This window comes from Nelumbo nucifera, chromosome 6 (assembly GCF_055504915.1).
Source record: "Nelumbo nucifera cultivar China Antique chromosome 6, China Antique-T2T, whole genome shotgun sequence".
NCBI classification, from domain to species: Eukaryota; Viridiplantae; Streptophyta; class Magnoliopsida; order Proteales; family Nelumbonaceae; genus Nelumbo; species Nelumbo nucifera.
The window spans coordinates 23270768-23289065 of NC_142654.1; the positions used below are offsets into that span (position 1 = coordinate 23270768).

Here is an 18298-nt window from a genome sequence, read left to right on the forward strand (position 1 = left end):
GAACATAAACTATAATTGAAATTTAAAATTTAATATTATTGCAAACTGGACAACACCATTTCTAAGTCTAAATTAGACCAACTTGCCAATTTCTTTTTAATTCGGTTCAATTTTGGCGATCTAGAGGATATAATGAAAACCCATAATTTTAATATCCGTGGTGAAAAATTGATTGACCTAAACTAAAGTTCTCTCCATCGTTGACCTTGATGAATGATGTTGTGATGACTGAACTGTTGACCAATGTTCATATAACACACAGTAGTTGATTTGAGCCTTCGTCAGTTTGAAACAACCGAGAGCAATGACCTAATTGTAGTCGACACTTCAGAGATCATATTAAAACCCCAAACCCAGGATCAATCCCATTTATAGTTGGGACGTAGAACGTAGAATTAGGTTGGCGTAGGCGAGGAAATCACTTCATTATTATCCTCACGAGGGTTTTTCATTTTAAAGAGTACCTTGTAGAATCAGGTCGTCAGTTCACAAATATGAGACGGTGGGCCATTTGTGGATTGTTGTTGCTTCGTTGACCCATGCTCAACAAGAGACCAGATCTGTTCCTCACACATTGCGTCTCATCTGTTCTCAATACACGATAATACACGATGAGATGTGTCTGTGAGGACCCATCTCGCTCGACAAAGCGTTTTCCTTTAAAAACTCCCAAATTGCAACATGGATTTAATTAAATTGACGCAACAACATAAAGGATGGCACCCAATCCATAAGATCACATCTGCGCCAAATAGAGAGCGCCCCACAAATGCCCCACATGCACGTCGCAGCGTACATTGGGAGCATTCCCTCCCCTCCAGATATAACAAATAAATAACCCCACACATCAATCACGAATGGTGGGCTCGGATGATGTTCAGCTTGAAGCATCCACTTTTACTCAATTACTCATTAACCATGGGTCCCACTTCCACCTTTATTTAACCATTTCTTCGTAACACTATACAATAGCATTTGTAAAATTCCATGCCCAAAGGAATGCCATGGGACAGGGATTCTTCACCAGAAATAAATAAAAGTTTAGAAGGCCTACCACCTTTGTACCACGGTATGGGCTGCTAGCCGGTTAACACATGGGCCCATTTCCCGTGCCCAACAGTCTCAGTTCAAAGTTGAAATTTTTAACAAATTCAGGGTTTATTTGTTTGATCGGAATTGATTGGAATTGGATTTGTTTTTTTTTTTGTAGAAAACAAGATACACGAAACAACAAAACCGAAACACAACAAACCAACAACCTAAAAGCTAACCATCAGGCAAAGAAACAGGGGAGGCCTGATCATCAACAGCCTCTAAATCTTGGAGAAGCCAACTGGGAGGGGATCTCCACTCAGCTACCAAACCTGTCTTACCTTTAGCAGCCAAAGCATGAGCTGCATTAACTCTGCTACGCTCAACATGCACAAACATGACATTTGAGTTTTGACCCTGCAAAGTTGTAAATATCATGCAACATAGGCCACGTTTCGGGAGCAAAACGAAAAGACTTAACAGAAAGATTTCTAATTCTGACTACATTCACGGCATCACATTCGAATTTAATAAGCACAGGTCCAGTCTTTTTGCTGCTAAACAACATTCTCTGATTGCAAAAACCTCTGAAAATTCAGCTGATATAGCCTTACACGAACCACAAGAAGCTAATAAAAAAGAACCAGAACTGGACTTTAGCACAAAGCCAAAACCTCTTGAATTCTCAGAGAAACTGTCATCCGTAGTTGCCACAAAAGTCAGAGTAATTTAACTTCATCAGGCAGGAGTCATGTCTTAAAAGAGAGTCAGTTGGGGAACAGTTTGTTGATTCTCGAGGATTAGGATTTTCATCATTAAACACGAAATTATTTTTTGCTTTTTTAATGAAGTAGATTAGGTAAATATTAGGAATAATCCTATATTTTCCTTGTGTAAATCAAAAGGACCATAACCACAAATATCAAGCATGTAGTAATGAACAATAACAAAATACAAAGCAAGCAACATTAGTAGATACCAAGATTTACGTGGAAAATTCCTTAATGTAAAGGTAAAAATCACATGACCGAAATTTAAATCATCCATTATCAGAAATAGTAATGAGATACAATGTTTTTTTATCTATTTACAACTAAATGATGAATATAAAAAAAGTTATTGAATTCCAATAATATAAAACATCATTAAAATAGATAGCAAATAAAAAATCTCTCACCAAGAGTAGAAACATAACAAAGAGGCAAGAAGAGATGCTAAAAATGGATTTGTCCTCTTCGTTTCAGTCTTGTAAATTTTCTTATTCTTCTCAAAAGCTTTTTCTCAAAGCCCATTTTTTTCTTTTCTCTAATATTTTGTAGAGAATTGTTAGAATTGAAAGAGTGGAGAGTGATATTTTTTCAATTCATTGGTGAGCCAAAGACGTATTGACTTGCCTTGCAAGCCAATGCAAAGAGCCGCTTGACTTTCCATTCTTTTCCTTGTTTTGTCGTTTTTTTTTCTCTGTCTTTATTACTGGGTCCCACCTCATAAGAAGAAAACCCCCCACACTAAATTGAAAATTCAATAGCTTGCAGTCCAACGTCTCCTAAGGGAAGATTTTGGGAAAGCGACAAAGACCACCAATCAGCAAAAGAGTTCCAAACATTCCCATCCAAAGCTAAGAGATTAAAATTACAACCAAACTAGGAAGCTCTGGTGTGATCACAAAAGAGTAAACCATGAATAATAGTCTAAGAACTATTTCCACAAACTGGGCGCGTATTATTCTCCCCTATTCCTCTCCTCAGAAGAGCCTCCACAAGAAGAGTTTCAGTTTTGGAGGGATCTTTAACCTCCAAGTTATTTTCCAAAGTTTTGGAGACAAAGGCCCTTGAGCATCCTCGGAATCTGATGAGAACATCAAATTTCTAGCTAGATGATAAGCATATTTGACTGAAAATTGGCCCGTAGGATCAGACACCCATATCAATTTATTTTCATAAATGATAAGCATATTTGACTGAAAATTGGCCCTTAGGATCAGACAGCCATATCAATTTATTTGCACCACCTGATCTAGGTAAGTTTAATGAGCAAACGAGAGAAGTTATTTTTGAGTCAAAGAGCTCAGAGGCTTTGGATTCATCCCATTTGCGAGTCTAAGGATCGATCAGATCACTTACCCGATTTACCTAGTTTGGATTTATCCTAGGCCCCATTGGTCTATATCCGGGATGGTTCAGAATCCAATGGTCATCCCATATATTAATGTTAACCCCATCACCAACACTCCAACAAGCTCTGACTTTTAACACATTCCTCCCATCTAAAAGTCTCCAAAAACCCCAAGAATAGTTTGTTGGAGGCTTAACTACCTAAAAGTTTTTCCTTTTCACATATCTTCCTTGAATTAATTGGTTCCACAAACTCTCATTGTTGGGATAGAATCTCCAATCCAGCTTTGCAAGAAGAGCCAAATTAAAGGCTTAGGGATCTGTGACTTTCCTCCAACTTACTTCCTTGAAACTTACTTCCGTAGACTATCCTCCAACTTACCCAATTAACTTTCTCCCGAGAAGCATTCCCACCCTAGAAAAAAAAAACTTCTCTAAAATTTAGCCAAATTTTGATAAACTCCTTCAGGGATGAGAAAGCAGGACATTGAATATGCCGGAATGGAATTTAAAACTGATTTAATCGTCACTTCCTTCTCGGCATGAGAAAGAAAGGAAGCTTTCCAACTGTTTGCTTTTGTTTTCAACCTTTCATTCAGAAAGCTAAACAGACCTACTTTTGACCTTCCCATATTTGTTGGAAGTCTTAGATAGTTTGAAGGTTTGTTGGTCTTTTTGATGGTCATTACCTTAGAGATGATTTTCTAGAACTTTAGATGCAATTTTGGACAAAATAAAATTTCAAACTTTATTAGATATTCACCTTATGTCCAGAAGCTTCCTCATATTTCTTCAATGTTTCCATGATCAAACCTCCCTATACAATACTGGCATTTCCCATTTAAGGGAATGGTCGTTTTAGCCTCTCCACCTGGGAATGAAAATCTGATTTTAGTTGGTCAAAAAATGATAAATAACTTCAAAACCCTTCAAATATCCTTCTTCCTCTTATTCGACGCTAACCTTCATTGGGAATCATGCTTATCTTATAAAATCCTATCCCAGTTCTCATATTAACTAAATCGATAGAGGGATAAGTGGTTCTAGTTTTGATTTCAGGGGATTTTAATTCAACTTCATCCTTAACCTTGGATTTTACTTGTAGTGTTATAAAGTATAATAGATCACAAGCTCGCATGTGGCCCATATATGGCACTCCTATGATGGTAGCATTCAAGGAAGAGTTACATATTAAAGGCATACTCAATTTCTCACTGCTCAAATGATCCATTTCTTTATAAGGCTTAATTTGGAAAGAGTACAAATACAAATATAAAATATGTACAATGCACATACATAGAAAATAATACAAAATACAAGATTTTGTACTCTACATATTTGTATTTGTAGTTTGTACCCCTACTAAACTGAGCCTGAGACAGTGTTTGGTTGTAGTGCAATTTGATTTGCACTAGTACAAATATATGAGAGTGCAAGTGAAAAGAATGCAAATTCTGGTTTAATTTTGCTTTGATTTTACTTTGTTCTGCTTCAAATCTTATTTTATTTCATTTGTATTGCAATCAAACAAAATAAAGTAAATTTTAAACTTAAAACAAATCATAATTTACACTGAAATCATTTTCACTAACATAGTTCTGCATTAGTGCAAATAAATTTGCACTGCAACCAAACACAACCTAATGGGAAAAAATACTTTTCACATTGGTTCTATCATCTATGATTTATGCTTGGAGATTGACCATTAATGCAAAGCTAATCCGCAAAAAGTTAGACTATGGTTTTGTTAGAAGCCTTCCATTTTATTATTTCTCTTCATTTGGATAAGGTTCAGATTGAGGGAGATGCTTCAAAAGCTATCAAGTTCTCTGTTGAAAAATACTTCTTAGCGTATCAAGTAGCAAGGTGGTGCACATCCTGGCTCGTCATGGCTGTAATTTCGATCATGTGCCTGCCTGGGCCTCTCCCCCTTCATTTATTGTGGAGGCCGTTGAGTCTCGTTATACTACCTTCTGGCAAAGCCAAAGAAAAGGTCCAGTAACTCATTCCTCTATGAGCTTATTTATGAAACAAAAATACAATGATAAAAGTCATCTCTCCCTCTTTCACTTTATTGTTTGATGGCCGTGATTATTTATTTTATTTTATTAAATTAAATATATTATTTATAAATTTTTATTTTATTTTAAATACACCTTTTTTAATAATTTTTTATTAAAAATTTTACCTAACGCAGGCCCCACTAGTTTATTTTATTTTAAACAAACAGTCAAAAACAAAAACATGGGCGTGAATTGATATACATGCCCAGCCTACCTAAAAACTCTCTTAACAAAGACGAAACGGGATTGGTCTTCACACATGGGCGCCTCACATGCACATCCACCGTGCATTGAGAACATCTCCCGTAAATAGGGAAATCCCAATGTGAGGTCGGTGTGAGGCGCCCTGTGTGAGGAGCCTATCTGGTCTCAACAAAGACATAGGCTGTTCCGGGTTCGGATTCGGTCAAAGCGTGATGGATTTATGAGAGGATGACAAACGTCCATAAGCGCATGTGCATTCCTCATTCAAAGTATTTTTGTGAAAAACTTTTCATTCTCTTCTTTCCAGCTTCTCTCCATTCTCCATCCAAACTGATGCTGCTCAATTCGAGGTGGTGCACGAACTGAGGAGAGCAACAAGATAGTCCTTACTGACAGGGCGAGACCGAGCTACATGGACGAGGCTGCGCTTCAAGACTTGTGATTAAGAAAGAAGTCTGAGGCTCGATGAGTTATCCTCGGGTAAGTACTCCGATGCTAAAGTTAGTAAGAGGTGGTGGGTAGCAGTATTGGTCTCAGAAATTGGATCCCTTACCTCGAGCATGGAGTGCCTTTTTATAGACGAATATCCGTGTCCTTGTTGGATTAGGCTTCCGGGGTTGTTAAGATGAGGTTAGATGTCGAGGTACTCGGGATAGAGTCCCATTCCTCAGCGGAGTTGTCTTTCCCTACTCCTCCATATCCATAGTTGTGTTCATCCACATGACGTGTAGTTGACGTGGCTGGAAGGATAAGACAGAGGGCTATAGTAATAGTATATCTTGGCCGAGCTAGGCCGACATGGTCGAGTTAGGGTGATGTGGTAGGGTAATAGCTGGGCGGCCACGTGTTTCACAGGACCAGCTCAGCCATGACCCGAACACCACTCCCCCAGTTCTGAAGTCAAGGGATGAAGTAGTCCAATTCGTTCTTCATTGAAGAACTTCAAGTTGATGTCCGGATGGGCGTCTAACCCTCTTGCTGTTCCTCAGTGATTGTCACAATCTTGAGAACTGGGCAATATGGGGAATGACCGAGGAATCTTCCCATTATCGGTTGCAGAACTCTAAAAGCTTTGACTTCGGAATCCAAACCACTCCCCCCGTCCTACAACTGAGGATAGGGAATGCCTGGCCCGAAGTGTTGCGTGGTTGCGTAGCTTGGCAGAGAGCCAAGGTGTCGAACTAAGCTTTCGAGTCTATCTTGGTGGGGTCGAGGAACGACTCTGATTCCAAGTGGAAGTCGAGCTTTGGTGCCATGGTGATGCTCGGCCATGGTGCATCGAGCTTTGGAGTTGGGTCTGTATTTCGGAATTGGGGTTTGTGTCATGCTCACCTTTGATGTGCCGAGCTTCCGAAATCGAGGAGGTTGGATCGGTACTACGGGTCTCCGCGTCGAAGGTTGGACTGGTACAATAGTCAAACCGACACAATTAATGGGCGTAACCGATGCCTGTAGAGGAGCGCTTCGATCTCCGAGGCTTCCCGTCGTACGTTATTGGTCGCGTCGATTGGTCTTCCGAGGTGCTTCATCTGCACCGTTGATCTCTCCTCGGCCTATGCCCCTGATGGTTATAAACGGGAAGACGGGGGGGGGGGGGACCCTTATCCTCATTATTACTTGCAAGAAGGTGTTTGGCACTCACTGCTTGGCAGGTTGTTCGGCAAATAGCACGGTGGATAGCTCAGCGGCCTTCGCTCCTCGGTTCTTGTAAATTGCTCGGTATGTCCTTTTCATCTCGTCGGTCCTCTTCCTCTTCTAGGTCCTCCAGTAGTTCCGGTTCCAGCTCTTCTCATAGCTCGAACTACGAGCCCGAACTGAGAGACTTTGTGGTTGCCGAAGTTGAGGAGGCTGAGGCTGCTCCCTCCGGGATGGAGGCAGAGCTTCCTCTACGATGAGGTCACCGGTTTGACACCATGCCCTGAGTCTTGGCACCTGAGGATATGGCTCGGATCCGAGTTACGTACGCCATTCCCGCGGAATACCAAATGAGGTGTCCGCTTCCTGGGGAGATGGCCACTGATGCTCAGCCCGGTGAACTATGCATTTATGAACATAGCTTGGAGGTTGTGCTGAGGTTCCCGTTGAGCGAGGGGTTCACCGAGGTGCTAAACTGGTACAGGGTGTTGCCAGTGCAGCTGATGCCGAACTCCTTTAGATTCTTGCTCAGCCTTATGTCCTACTATGCCGTCTGCGATATTGAACTGACCCTGGAGATGGTGAACTTTATGCTCCAGTTGAAACACCACCAGCAGGGGTTCTATTACTTCTCCACTCGGTGGAATATTCAGTCGTTGGTCGAGCTGCGGGAGTCATTATTCTTCATACGCATTCTCGGGGGTTCCCCTTTTCCTATCGAGCTGCGGGAGTTGATGACGACTTTGTCGTAGCCCCAATGGTCGGCGCTCACTTGGGAGGAGAGGTCGGCCCTGAGCATGATCCATGAATTCAGAGGTGCAAGGAGTTATCCTCGGGTAAGTACTCTGATGCTCAAGTCAGTAAGAGGTGGTGGGTGGTCGAGCTGAGCTATGAGGATGCCGGTCCGAGGTAAGTAGCAATACTAGTTTCAAAAGTTAGATCCCTTACCTTGAGCATGGAGTGCCTTTTTATAGCCGAAGATTCGTGTCCAGGTCGGATTGGGCTTCCGGGGTTGTCGGGGTGAGGTTAGATGCCGAGGTACTCGGGATAGAGTCTCATTCTCCAGCGGAGTCGTCTTTCCTTACTCCTCCTTATTTGTAGTTGTGCTCATCCGCATGATGTGTAGTTGACGTGGCTAGAAGGATAAGACGGGGGGCCATAGTAATAGTACAGGTCGGCCGATCTAAGCCGATGTGGCCAAGCTTAGGTGACATGGCAAGGCGATAGCTAGGCGGGCACGTGTCTCGCAGGACCAGCTCAGCCATGAACCGAACACAAACCTTTCGTTCTGCTATCCTCTCCAACCGGCTAAGTCAAGCTTCTTCCGACGACCGGCGGTAGAGGTTTAGTGTTTCTCTCCTTGTAGTGGTTCGTCTGCAACTAAACCCCAAAAGGCAAAGGCATCACCGGCAAAGACAAGCTTCTTCCAACAATCTGCGACAGAGGTTTAGTGCTTTTCTCCCTACAGCGGTTCATCTGCAACTGAAACCCCAAAACGCAAAAAGCATCAACAACTTAATCTGCAACTTTGTGCTTTTTCGGCTTCATCTACAACGGCTTTCATCTGCGGTGGTTTTAAGGCATCAACGGCTAGTGAAATACATAGACTCCAAAAACTACCAAGTTCCACAAGGCAAAGCTGCAGTTGAGATTGTTTCGAGAGCTTCAGCTGGGATACAAACAGCAACAGAGCTCAATAAGGGTACGGCCTATAACTTGGAATTTGTACTTGGAGATGCAAACGACTCTTATGTGGGAGATTTCATTGTGAAGGCGCAAGCAGGATCTACGTCAATGAACATCACGATGCAGACCAACGGAACCGGCTTGGCCCAAAGCTTCCTCATGACTTTCAAGGCAGATTCAACTCTAACAAACATCAGCTTCGTTAGCATAACCACGAGTCAGACAAGAGATTTTGTGTTTTGTGGTCCTGTGATCGACAACGTGGTACTTCGTGCTTCATTTGGGCTCAAACCACAAATGCAGAATTGGATGTTGTTTTTATGCTTGGTTTTCCTCGTAGATGTTGTATAGATTATTGAGAAGTAGAGCCAAATCTGAATCTGTTTTACCACTTATTATTATATATTACTGTTATTTTTTTTTACAAGTTCCTTGTAAGTTGTAACTGAATAATTTGATTTTGAGAACTTGGGTAAAGCATAGCTGGCCTGATTCCTTCGCCTGTAGAGATTGATTGGATCTCATAGGTCCAAAAACTTTTTATAAATTGCACTCCTTCGAAGGTTCTAATGGATTGATTGAAAGAGAATGATTGGTTTAGCAGTTGGCTGATGGACATTATTCAATAGTTCTGGGTTTTGGACAAAACAAGTGTCTGGATAATGCGTTAATGTGGACCAACGAGATCCCCACTAAAGGGGTGGAATCGCAGGGTATTAGATATAAATGAGTAGTTCTATACATTGAGACCCTGTTTGGGTACCAGTAAGGAAAATTGTAATGTTCTTCAGTTTCAAACAAATCTAAAATCTGAACTAATTTCATCGCACGGTTCTGTTACCAATCATCAGAGGATCCGTCTTCGATAGTGAATCTATGGTATAGGAATAAGAATCATTTCGTTTCATGTAGCGCCTTAACTCTAAACAACGTTTGCTTTGAATTACTGAAAATATGGAGACACTCTAAACAACGTGTGCTGAAAGCCTGAAATAGGGTGATTATCTTCCGTTTCAGAATTTTAGGGACCATGAATATTAGAGAAAAAATAAGGGGAGACCTGAATCCCCGAAACTAAGAGGGAGAGAGAGGACCGTTGGGACTTTGGAGAGTTTATGACGATGATGATTGATGAGAGAGAATCCGAAGGGTGACAGCGATAGCGACGATGACAGCAACGACGGTCGATGGTCTGCGAAACAACAACAAAGACGAAGTCTCTTCCTCAGTTCCCTGGCCTCTCCTCTATTCAATGTCCGACGGGTGAGTGGGCAGTGGCAACAGTCAGCAACGGCAGTTAGTGGTCGGCGGTTGGCGAATCAGCAACGAAGACGAAGCTAGGGTTTACTAGTTTTGTGGTTCAGTCGCCTCTCTTGAGTCTTCTTTGTCGAACACAAAAGAATGAAGACCGGTAACTGGTTTAGTCGAGGGTTAAGGGTTTTCCAACTTTTTAAGTTTTCTTGATTTCTTCGAATTATGTTTTATACTTTTAGTTTTTACTGTTTTATAAATAAATTAATAATTATTATACTTATATAGTATATAATATTATATTATATATATAATATTATATTATATATATATATATATATAATATTAATCGGGGATGGGTCGGGGCGGGGATTGCATTCCCTGTTCCCGTCCTCGTCCCCATCCCCGATTAGGGATTCATGGGTAGCCCCATCCTCGACCCCGACCCTGCCAAGGTACCTCCATCTTCGACCCGATGGGGTTGGGGAGCCTGGGTACCCGTCGGGGATGGGGAAAATTGTCACCCCTATAAATAAGAGGTAACTACCCCTTAAAAGGGGTTGGAACAGAGTAACTCCAACATTACTCACTCATTTAGTTCTTGCACCTACATTATCTACCTAACATTAATTCAGGGAGATCTGGTGCAACCGAGGACTCTCTCCAGGAGCACTTTTGCACTCTCCCCTACTTCACACCTCTTACTAACTTGAGCATTGGTGCCTCCGCCTTGGGTATCCACCCCGTGGTCTCTGACACTTCCTGTATTGCAGCATCTCAGATCATTGGGGACCCTGCCTCAACTAGCAGTCCTCGGCTACCATAGTCCTCGGAAGGAGTACTTCGCTTCGACTTGCTGCCCTCGATTTCAGTCAACCTCTTCCGAGGCCTCGAGGTCCTCGGCTAATGCTCAGAGCTTGAAGGGTGAATTTACCTTGTTGCCCTCGGCCAACCCGCGCAACAACACTTGGCATATGGCTGTCAACCAGAGCCAAAGTTACTATTTGGCACATCGTAACACATTGGTTGATAAATGGCAAATTAAGCAGTAAGCAATATGCGAATTAAGCAATAAGCAATAAGCATTAAGCACTAATAAAACCACAAACAAATTAAGTAATTCAACAAACCCAAATGATTTTACATAAGAGCAAAAAATAATAATTAACCTAGAAATGATTTTACATGAGAGAAAAAAAATAACCCAAAAACAAATTAACACAGAAATGATTTTATAAGAGAAAAAAAAACCCAGAAAAGATTTTAAATAAGAGAAGAAAAAAAACCAAGAAATGGTTTTACATATGAGAAAAAAATAACCCAGAAATGATTTTATTATTGTTCTGTTCTAAAATATACCAAAGTAGAATGTAGTCGTTGTAGATGAAGCCATTGATGCCTTTAAACCATCACAGATGAAAGCCGTTGTAGATGAAGCCATTGATGCCTTTTGCCTTTTGGGGTTTCAGTTGTAGATGAACCACCGCAGGGAGAAAAGCACTAAACCTCTGTTGTCGGTCGCCGGAAGAAGTTTGCCTTCGCTGGTGATGCCTTTGCCTTTTGAGGTTTCAGTTGCAAACGAATCACTGTAGGGAGAGAAACACCAAACCTCTGTCGCCAGTCGCTGGAAGAAGCTTGCCTTCGCCGATGATGCCTTTTGCCTTCACCGGTTGGAGAGGATAGTAGAACGAAAGGTTTGGATGGATAATGGAGAGACACGGGAAAGAAGAGAATGAAAGGTTTTCACAAAAATACTTTAAATGAGAGATGGCTAATGGCATTCATGTTAAACGCCCGTTTACCATCCCCGCATGAATGAGGAATGTACACAAACTTATAGACGCGTGTCATCCTCTCATAATGTTCGAATGGTTTCACGTAGACCTGTTCATGGGCCGGGTGGCCTGACGGGCCGGCCCGGTCCCCGGATGGGCTTGAACAGGTATATAGGTCCGAGGGCTTAACCTCGGGCCAAAAAGCCCGGCCCGCAATAAATTCGAGCCGAGCTCGGGATTTTCCAAAATAGCCCGGCCCGAGCCCGGCCCGACCCGACCTATAAATAAACCTAGAAAAACTAGTTGAATACCCCTCTTTTTTCACCTCTTTCCCTTCTTTTTCCAACCAAATTCTTCTTCTCCACATCCTCTTTCCCTTCTTTATATATATTTTTTAATATAAATAAATTTTGAATTTATATATATTTTTAATGTAAATAAATTCTGATTTATATTGATTATTGAATAGGGAAAATTTCTAATTTTTTTATTAGGTCAAGCTTCGGGCTCAGGCTCGGGCTTCGGGCTTTTTATTAGGGCCGGGCTCGGGCCCAAGTTGTAGGCCTGTTGGTCGGGCCGAGCTCGGGCTCGGGCCTAACATATTTCTGTTAATGAATAGTAAAAGCCCAGCCCGGCCCGAGCCCATGAACATGTCTAGTTTCACGCTATGACTGAAGCCGAACCGGACTGTTCCACCAACAGCCAAAGTAATTCCCGTCCGGTGGGAGAATTTATTAGACAGACTAGAGATCAGTGAACAGCGAGGATTGCGGATGTGAAGTTAAAAGTGATAATTGATAAAAAAGAATAAACAAAAAAAAGCAAAGGATACCAATCCAACGAAAATCCGAGTACGGGCTGAGCGTACTCCCCATCAAGATTCGAACACGCTGCCCATCTCAATACCATAAAAAAATGTACGTACACGTACAGCTAAGTAGAACCAGATTGACAGCTGGGCACCACCCACCAACTTGTGTCCCACTGTAAATAATACAAAACCAGGTACCCAACGACTCAATCCCCAGACAATTATACCTCAAGAATCAAGAATCTCAAGACTGATAACTGATCCCAAACATCCCATGAGTGTTGAGTCCTGATCACCATTGCCATCTGGCAAAAACTACACCTATGCATGAAACGGGATCTGCTCCTCACAGAAGGGCGCTTTACACGCACATTCACCGTATATTGAGAATATCTCTCGTAAATAAAAATTTATAAGTAGAAAATGTTTTGTCAATGCATGGTAGAATGTGCGTGTAAAATCAGTGTGAAGCGCCCTGTGTGAAGCAGATCCGGTCTCCCTATGCACATATTTCACATTTGTTGGGATGCGAACTGCAATTTGATGAGGGAAAACTCACATGAGGATGAGTTTTTTCAAAAAATTGTCAATCCCCATGAGTCAATGAAGTTCCCTCAAATTTGCCAAAATAATGCTTGAATTTTAACTTATTAATTGTGTTAAGCCCCGAGGTCATAAAAAAAAAAGCCAATAGCAGATAGCTGTGAAGTGGTATATAATATTGATATAGACAAACTCACCATTAAAAAAAGCGTAATTAAAACTGGATTTCGCGTCCGAATTCCGAAAGGGAATTATTTTATTTTAACAAACCATCACAAAAATTTAGTGCTTTGCAGCACCGGAAAATTGTAAAAACCCATAGATGGTCGGTCCGTCGGTCGGGCTTGGTCAGAGTTCCAATGGACTCTTTTGTAGTGGTTCTCTCTCCAGGTCAGTCCCCGCTCTCTCTCTCTCTCTCTCACTGGGCATTTCTAAATGTGGGTTTTTTAATTAATAGTCGTTGATATGTTTCATGGTTTTATATAGTTTACAGAAGCATTGGATCTGCTGTGTTTACTGGCAAGGTTTGTTTGAATTTGTATTTGATAATTTTTTGTTTCTCTTTATGAAGTGTCAGATGTTAAGTGTTTTCTAGTTATGTATAGCTGATCTAGGGTTTATTGTTGCTTTTATTTTTGGTGGTGTTTTCACGCGGTTTTCGAATAATAAGGTTTCTCAATTTGAGTCTCAAGTGGGATTTAGCTAAAATGGTTGAGCTATTTTGGGCTATTTGGAGATATATTTGTTGGGCTTGAATTCTATTGTGGGATTGAAGTGAGTCTAGCTCAGGAAGTTTAAATAATGTTGTACATTTTTTAGAAGGAAGAACGAGGAAAATCCATTATTATGAGGAAAGCTTCTGAAACGATCTCCTGTTTTCTTTCTTTTTCTTCCTTTAATTTTTCCATAATTTGGTCAGTGAAAAAAGAACAAGGAAACTGAAATTGGATTTTTTTTTTGGAATTCCAAAAACAGGTGACTTAGCAACGATTGAAGAAAACTTCTGCTGTGTTAGAGTTTTGAGCTTTGACCATTCAAGAGCTGTATCTTCTAGAATCCTCCTGTCACCATAAGAATCGTTTTCAAACTTCAACTACTACATGGGGAACTTCTTTCATTTTTTCTTGACCCTGTTTATACGTTTTGAAAATTGGAAAAATTGATACATAGATTTGACAATATGGTTTCCCCATTTCTGAGGAACGGGGAAGAGGAGGAACACTAGAACACAGTTTGGTATTTTGGATACAAAGAGGATTTTGAGAGTTTGGTATGGCTGTTGCCAAGAGCAACAGCAGCAACTCTTCATCGACACAACCGTGCAACTGCTACAAAGTTGCAAGCCTGACTGAAACAATCTTGGACACAAACAAGACCTCAAAGTTGGAAGATAGATATGTTTTGGGAGAGCAATTGGGTTGGGGACAGTTTGGAGTCATCAGGGCATGTTCAGATAAGTCAACCGGAGAGGTGTTGGCATGCAAGTCCATCGCTAAGGAGAGATTAGTCACACTGGATGATGTCCGCAGTATCAAGCTTGAGATTGAAATAATGAGTCGGTTATCTGGGCATCCAAATGTTGTGTATCTCAAGGCGGTTTATGAGGAGGAGGATTATGTGCATTTGGTGATGGAGCTTTGTGCTGGTGGAGAGCTTTTCCACCGGTTAGAGAAACATGGGAGGTTCTCCGAGTCTGAGGCCCGGGTGCTTTTCAGTCATCTGATGCAAGTTGTGATGTATTGTCATGACAACGGCATTGTTCATAGAGATTTAAAGCCAGAGAACATTCTCTTGGCTACAAGGTCATCTTCCTCTCCAATTAAATTGGCAGATTTTGGTCTTGCAACCTACATCAAACCAGGTAAGCTTTTGGTCTTCGCTTATTTGTTAGATTATCGAGCTTCTATTATTTTAATAGAAGTTATGTTCTTTGTTATAAGCATTTAGATATTTGTTGCAACAGGGCAGAGTCTGTTTGGTACAGTAGGAAGCCCATTTTATATAGCACCTGAGGTACTGGCAGGGGGCTACAACCAGGCTGCTGATGTGTGGAGTGCAGGGGTTATCCTTTATATTCTCCTTAGTGGCATGCCACCATTTTGGGGGAAAACTAAGTCAAGGATCTTTGATGCTGTTAGGGCAGCTGATCTTCGGTTCCCATCTGAACCTTGGGATAGAATATCTACTTCTGCCAAGGACTTGGTCCATGGGATGCTTTGTACGGATCCTGCAAAAAGGCTCACTGCTGCTCAGGTTCTAGGTATGTTGATTACGTTGTAGTTTATTGAATTGCAAAGTAAATAATTGATATTGCAACAATGTGGTTCTGATACCTACTTTGGACTTAGAAGTGTGAATTGTTGTTAAAGTGAGGGTAATGGTTCTGTTTCCTACTTTGGGCTTTAAATGGGGAACTGTATTATAGGGGTTCTCTTTTTAAACTGGAGAATTGGGTGCAACTTTCCTGCATTTGCAATAATTATTAAACTAAAATTCTAGCCAAGAGATTTAGGAATCATAATGACATGTTAGTGGCATTATGTTGCAGCCTATGGCTCTTTTGTTGCTGTAAATGATTGCGATCATGTAGGCTATGAAGTTTAGGCACATCTCCAAAAGTGATGTAGCTGTTGTGATGCTTATTAAATACCAGACCACAAATTGATTTTGTTTTTGCTGCTATTCGTGCTCTGGTTATTCTCATATATCTTTAACGCATTATTGACTTAATTTTTATTTGTTACTGTATCTTTTGATGCTCTGTCTTTTAGAACTAAATTACTAAATAATTATAGGTCTCCTTTTCCTACTGGGTTAATATGAGATGGAATAATCACCCCTCTTTTTAGGAGTTTGAATGGTATTGGAGCAAGGAGTGAAGAATTGGTTTCATTGAATGACTGAGCTACCAGAAAACTGATGCCTTCTTGGTACTGATTAGGTCAGTTGTTTGTGATACATTGAAGCTAATATGACTAAGTTTCCAATATTGGTATCCCAAAATCCATGTCGAGTGATTTATTTATAATTTAATCAAACTTCAGTTTGTGTGAAATCAAAAGATCTATTCTAGGAAGCTCCTTAATGCATTCACCATTTTAAGCTTTATTTCCAATGTTGGTTGCTCATGTTTTGCAGATCACTCTTGGATAAAAGATTGTGGACAAACAGAAGAAGAACAAAATGAATGTGACGGCCTAAGTTGTCTGCAATTGGACTTGGGTAGTGGATCTTTCTCTACCACACTAATTGCCAGGAATCAGGACTTCAGCTTTAGTTCCCCTATTTCTGGTGATTCTGAAGTGGGTTGTTCTCCTGCATTTACATGTAGATCATCATTTTCTTCTTTCTTGATTGATCCCGCCACACCTCTCTTGGTTTCTGGTGGATTTTCTTTTCACGGTCGTTGTGAATCAAATAGCCCAGTGTTCTCTTCTCCAATTTCCTCAATGCCAAGCTTTGCATTCTTTAGCCCCAGCCCTGCAGTTGAGCAAAGGAATAACAACTCACTGGGTTTCGTGGCCAATATATCAGGAGTTAATGCAGTCCAGAGAGGTATTTGATGATCTTAACTTGTTCTTTAGTAGGTTTGGCACACGTGTATAGCAGTGGTAATGAAGTAATATGTTTTCTATAAAATGGCAAAAGAAGAAAGAGATTGAAATTTGAAAAAAAGACAAGTTAAAAAGAATGTATAAGAAAATTTTATTGTTTCATTTCATTGGTTAGGATGTTAGAGCTTAGAAGTGGAATTTTATTGTTCCATCAGTTGGACTGTTGGACGGATATAAATGAAATTTTGTTTAATTGCAACAAAGGGTAATTGGAGGAAGAAGTTCGAGGAAGGGTGGACTGTTCTTTTTTTTTGTTCATTTATTTATTTAGGCTATAGTAATAGAAACACTGATCTAACCAGATATCTTGGTGGTTTTACAGAAACAAGCACTGGGGAACTCTTTTTATTGCCGGATTCTACGACTTGCTTTGGGCGAGAAGCAGGAGAAACGGCAAACAAGGCAGTAGATGCACGAAGAGGGGGAGTAACACCTGCATCTAGGGTATTTGGCATCCACAGCAAGAGAAACCGTACAATTGGGCTTGGGGAACTTGAACAGCTTGATCTCATGGAGACTGAGTCGGTTATCCGTTGGGCATCATGCACACACCTCCCGAGTGCTGCTTCTCTTCGGTCCTCCCTTGTTTGTTGATGAATAGAGCAATGTTTGGCAGAGGATGACCAGCGAACTGAACTTGGGGCGGGACTTGGATGCAGGAGTTGGTCTAGGCTTTGAAAAATTTGGTGGTGTTTCTTGGTAATTGAGTCTGAAGTGGCTGAGAAAGCTTGTGTTGGTGCCAGTTGTAGTTATAGGCTTGACGGGCAGGGGTCGTGTAATGAATGAGTGCTGGTGCTTTTGTAACTTGAGTAAACTGTTAGTTTGTTTATATTAGCATAGCTAAGTAATAATAGGTCACGGCTTAATATGTCGGAGCTTCAGACGTCCAACTTCCAAATTCAAATATCCATGTGTTATACAGAGAAATTTTCTTCCCCCTCTCTCACCACTTCACCAGTCAGCAGTTACCACCCCGCCGTCGCCCTGCCTCTCTCTCTTTCTGCTTTGAAGCTTCGAACAATTATGAGTCTACCCTTTCTGGGAGAATGAATTAGTTAGATTAGACAACTTATGACTCTAGCCTTTCTACCAATCGGCCGCATTCTTCTATTGGCGGAAGAAAGAGTGCGTCGAACAGTGTTTGAATTGACCCGAAATTGGTTGGCGATTTGCTTTGCCGAGAAAAATCTAGAACTGCAGTGTACTTCTCTGAATGTTGGGAGAATGAATGTTCAGCTCAGCGTAAGAAGTTTTAACCCTACGGTACAGGTGGGGTGGGTTGGTGTCAGTTTAGAATTGGTGTTAATACATGGGTGGGTATTGCCTTATTGGTATTTAGGATGAGGGTGTTTGATATTTTGAATTATTATCAATTTGCAGTGGTGTATTTTTTCAAATGTTTTTTAATTTTTTTGAAAGATAAAATATAAAACTATTATATTAAATAACATGTATATGCTTATATAGTCCTGAACCACCGGTCCACTGGTATTTTAGTGGAATAAGTATCAAAAGAAAGATTTTGCATCCTATGAACCCCCGTGGGTTACCTGCCAATACGTGTTGAACA

General features: G+C 41.0%; 1 protein-coding gene across 3 annotated transcripts; it reads left to right on the forward strand.

Annotated features, from left to right (window-relative positions):
* Positions 1 to 13365: 13365 nt before the first annotated feature.
* Positions 13366 to 17618, forward strand: LOC104612686 (calcium-dependent protein kinase 26). 3 transcript variants are annotated; one of them, XM_010280207.3, is made up of 6 exons: positions 13385 to 13504; positions 13601 to 13638; positions 14090 to 14975; positions 15078 to 15374; positions 16253 to 16669; positions 17051 to 17618. In XM_010280207.3, exons 3-6 carry the CDS (start codon positions 14387 to 14389, stop codon positions 17320 to 17322), a joined length of 1575 nt encoding a protein of 524 aa, XP_010278509.1. In that variant the 5' UTR covers positions 13385 to 13504; positions 13601 to 13638; positions 14090 to 14386; the 3' UTR covers positions 17323 to 17618. The 3 variants fall into 3 exon arrangements, with proteins under 3 accessions (XP_010278510.1, XP_010278509.1, XP_088746666.1); XM_010280208.3 differs by lacking the exon at positions 13601 to 13638 and having other exon boundaries at positions 13366 to 13504; XM_088890540.1 differs by lacking the exon at positions 13385 to 13504 and having other exon boundaries at positions 13596 to 14975.
* The last annotated feature ends 680 nt before the right edge of the window (positions 17619 to 18298 follow it).

What these genes read in the sequence shown, in the direction of transcription:
- LOC104612686 (XM_010280208.3), top strand. Translation starts at nt 14,387, where the DNA reads ATGGCTGTTGCCAAGAGCAACAGCAGCAACTCTTCATCGACACAACCG. An exon ending in CACTGCTGCTCAGGTTCTAG is followed by an intron (nt 15,375 to 16,252) that starts GTATGTTGATTA and finishes CATGTTTTGCAG; the next exon opens with ATCACTCTTGGATAAAAGAT. An exon ending in AGTTAATGCAGTCCAGAGAG is followed by an intron (nt 16,670 to 17,050) that starts GTATTTGATGAT and finishes GTGGTTTTACAG; the next exon opens with AAACAAGCACTGGGGAACTC.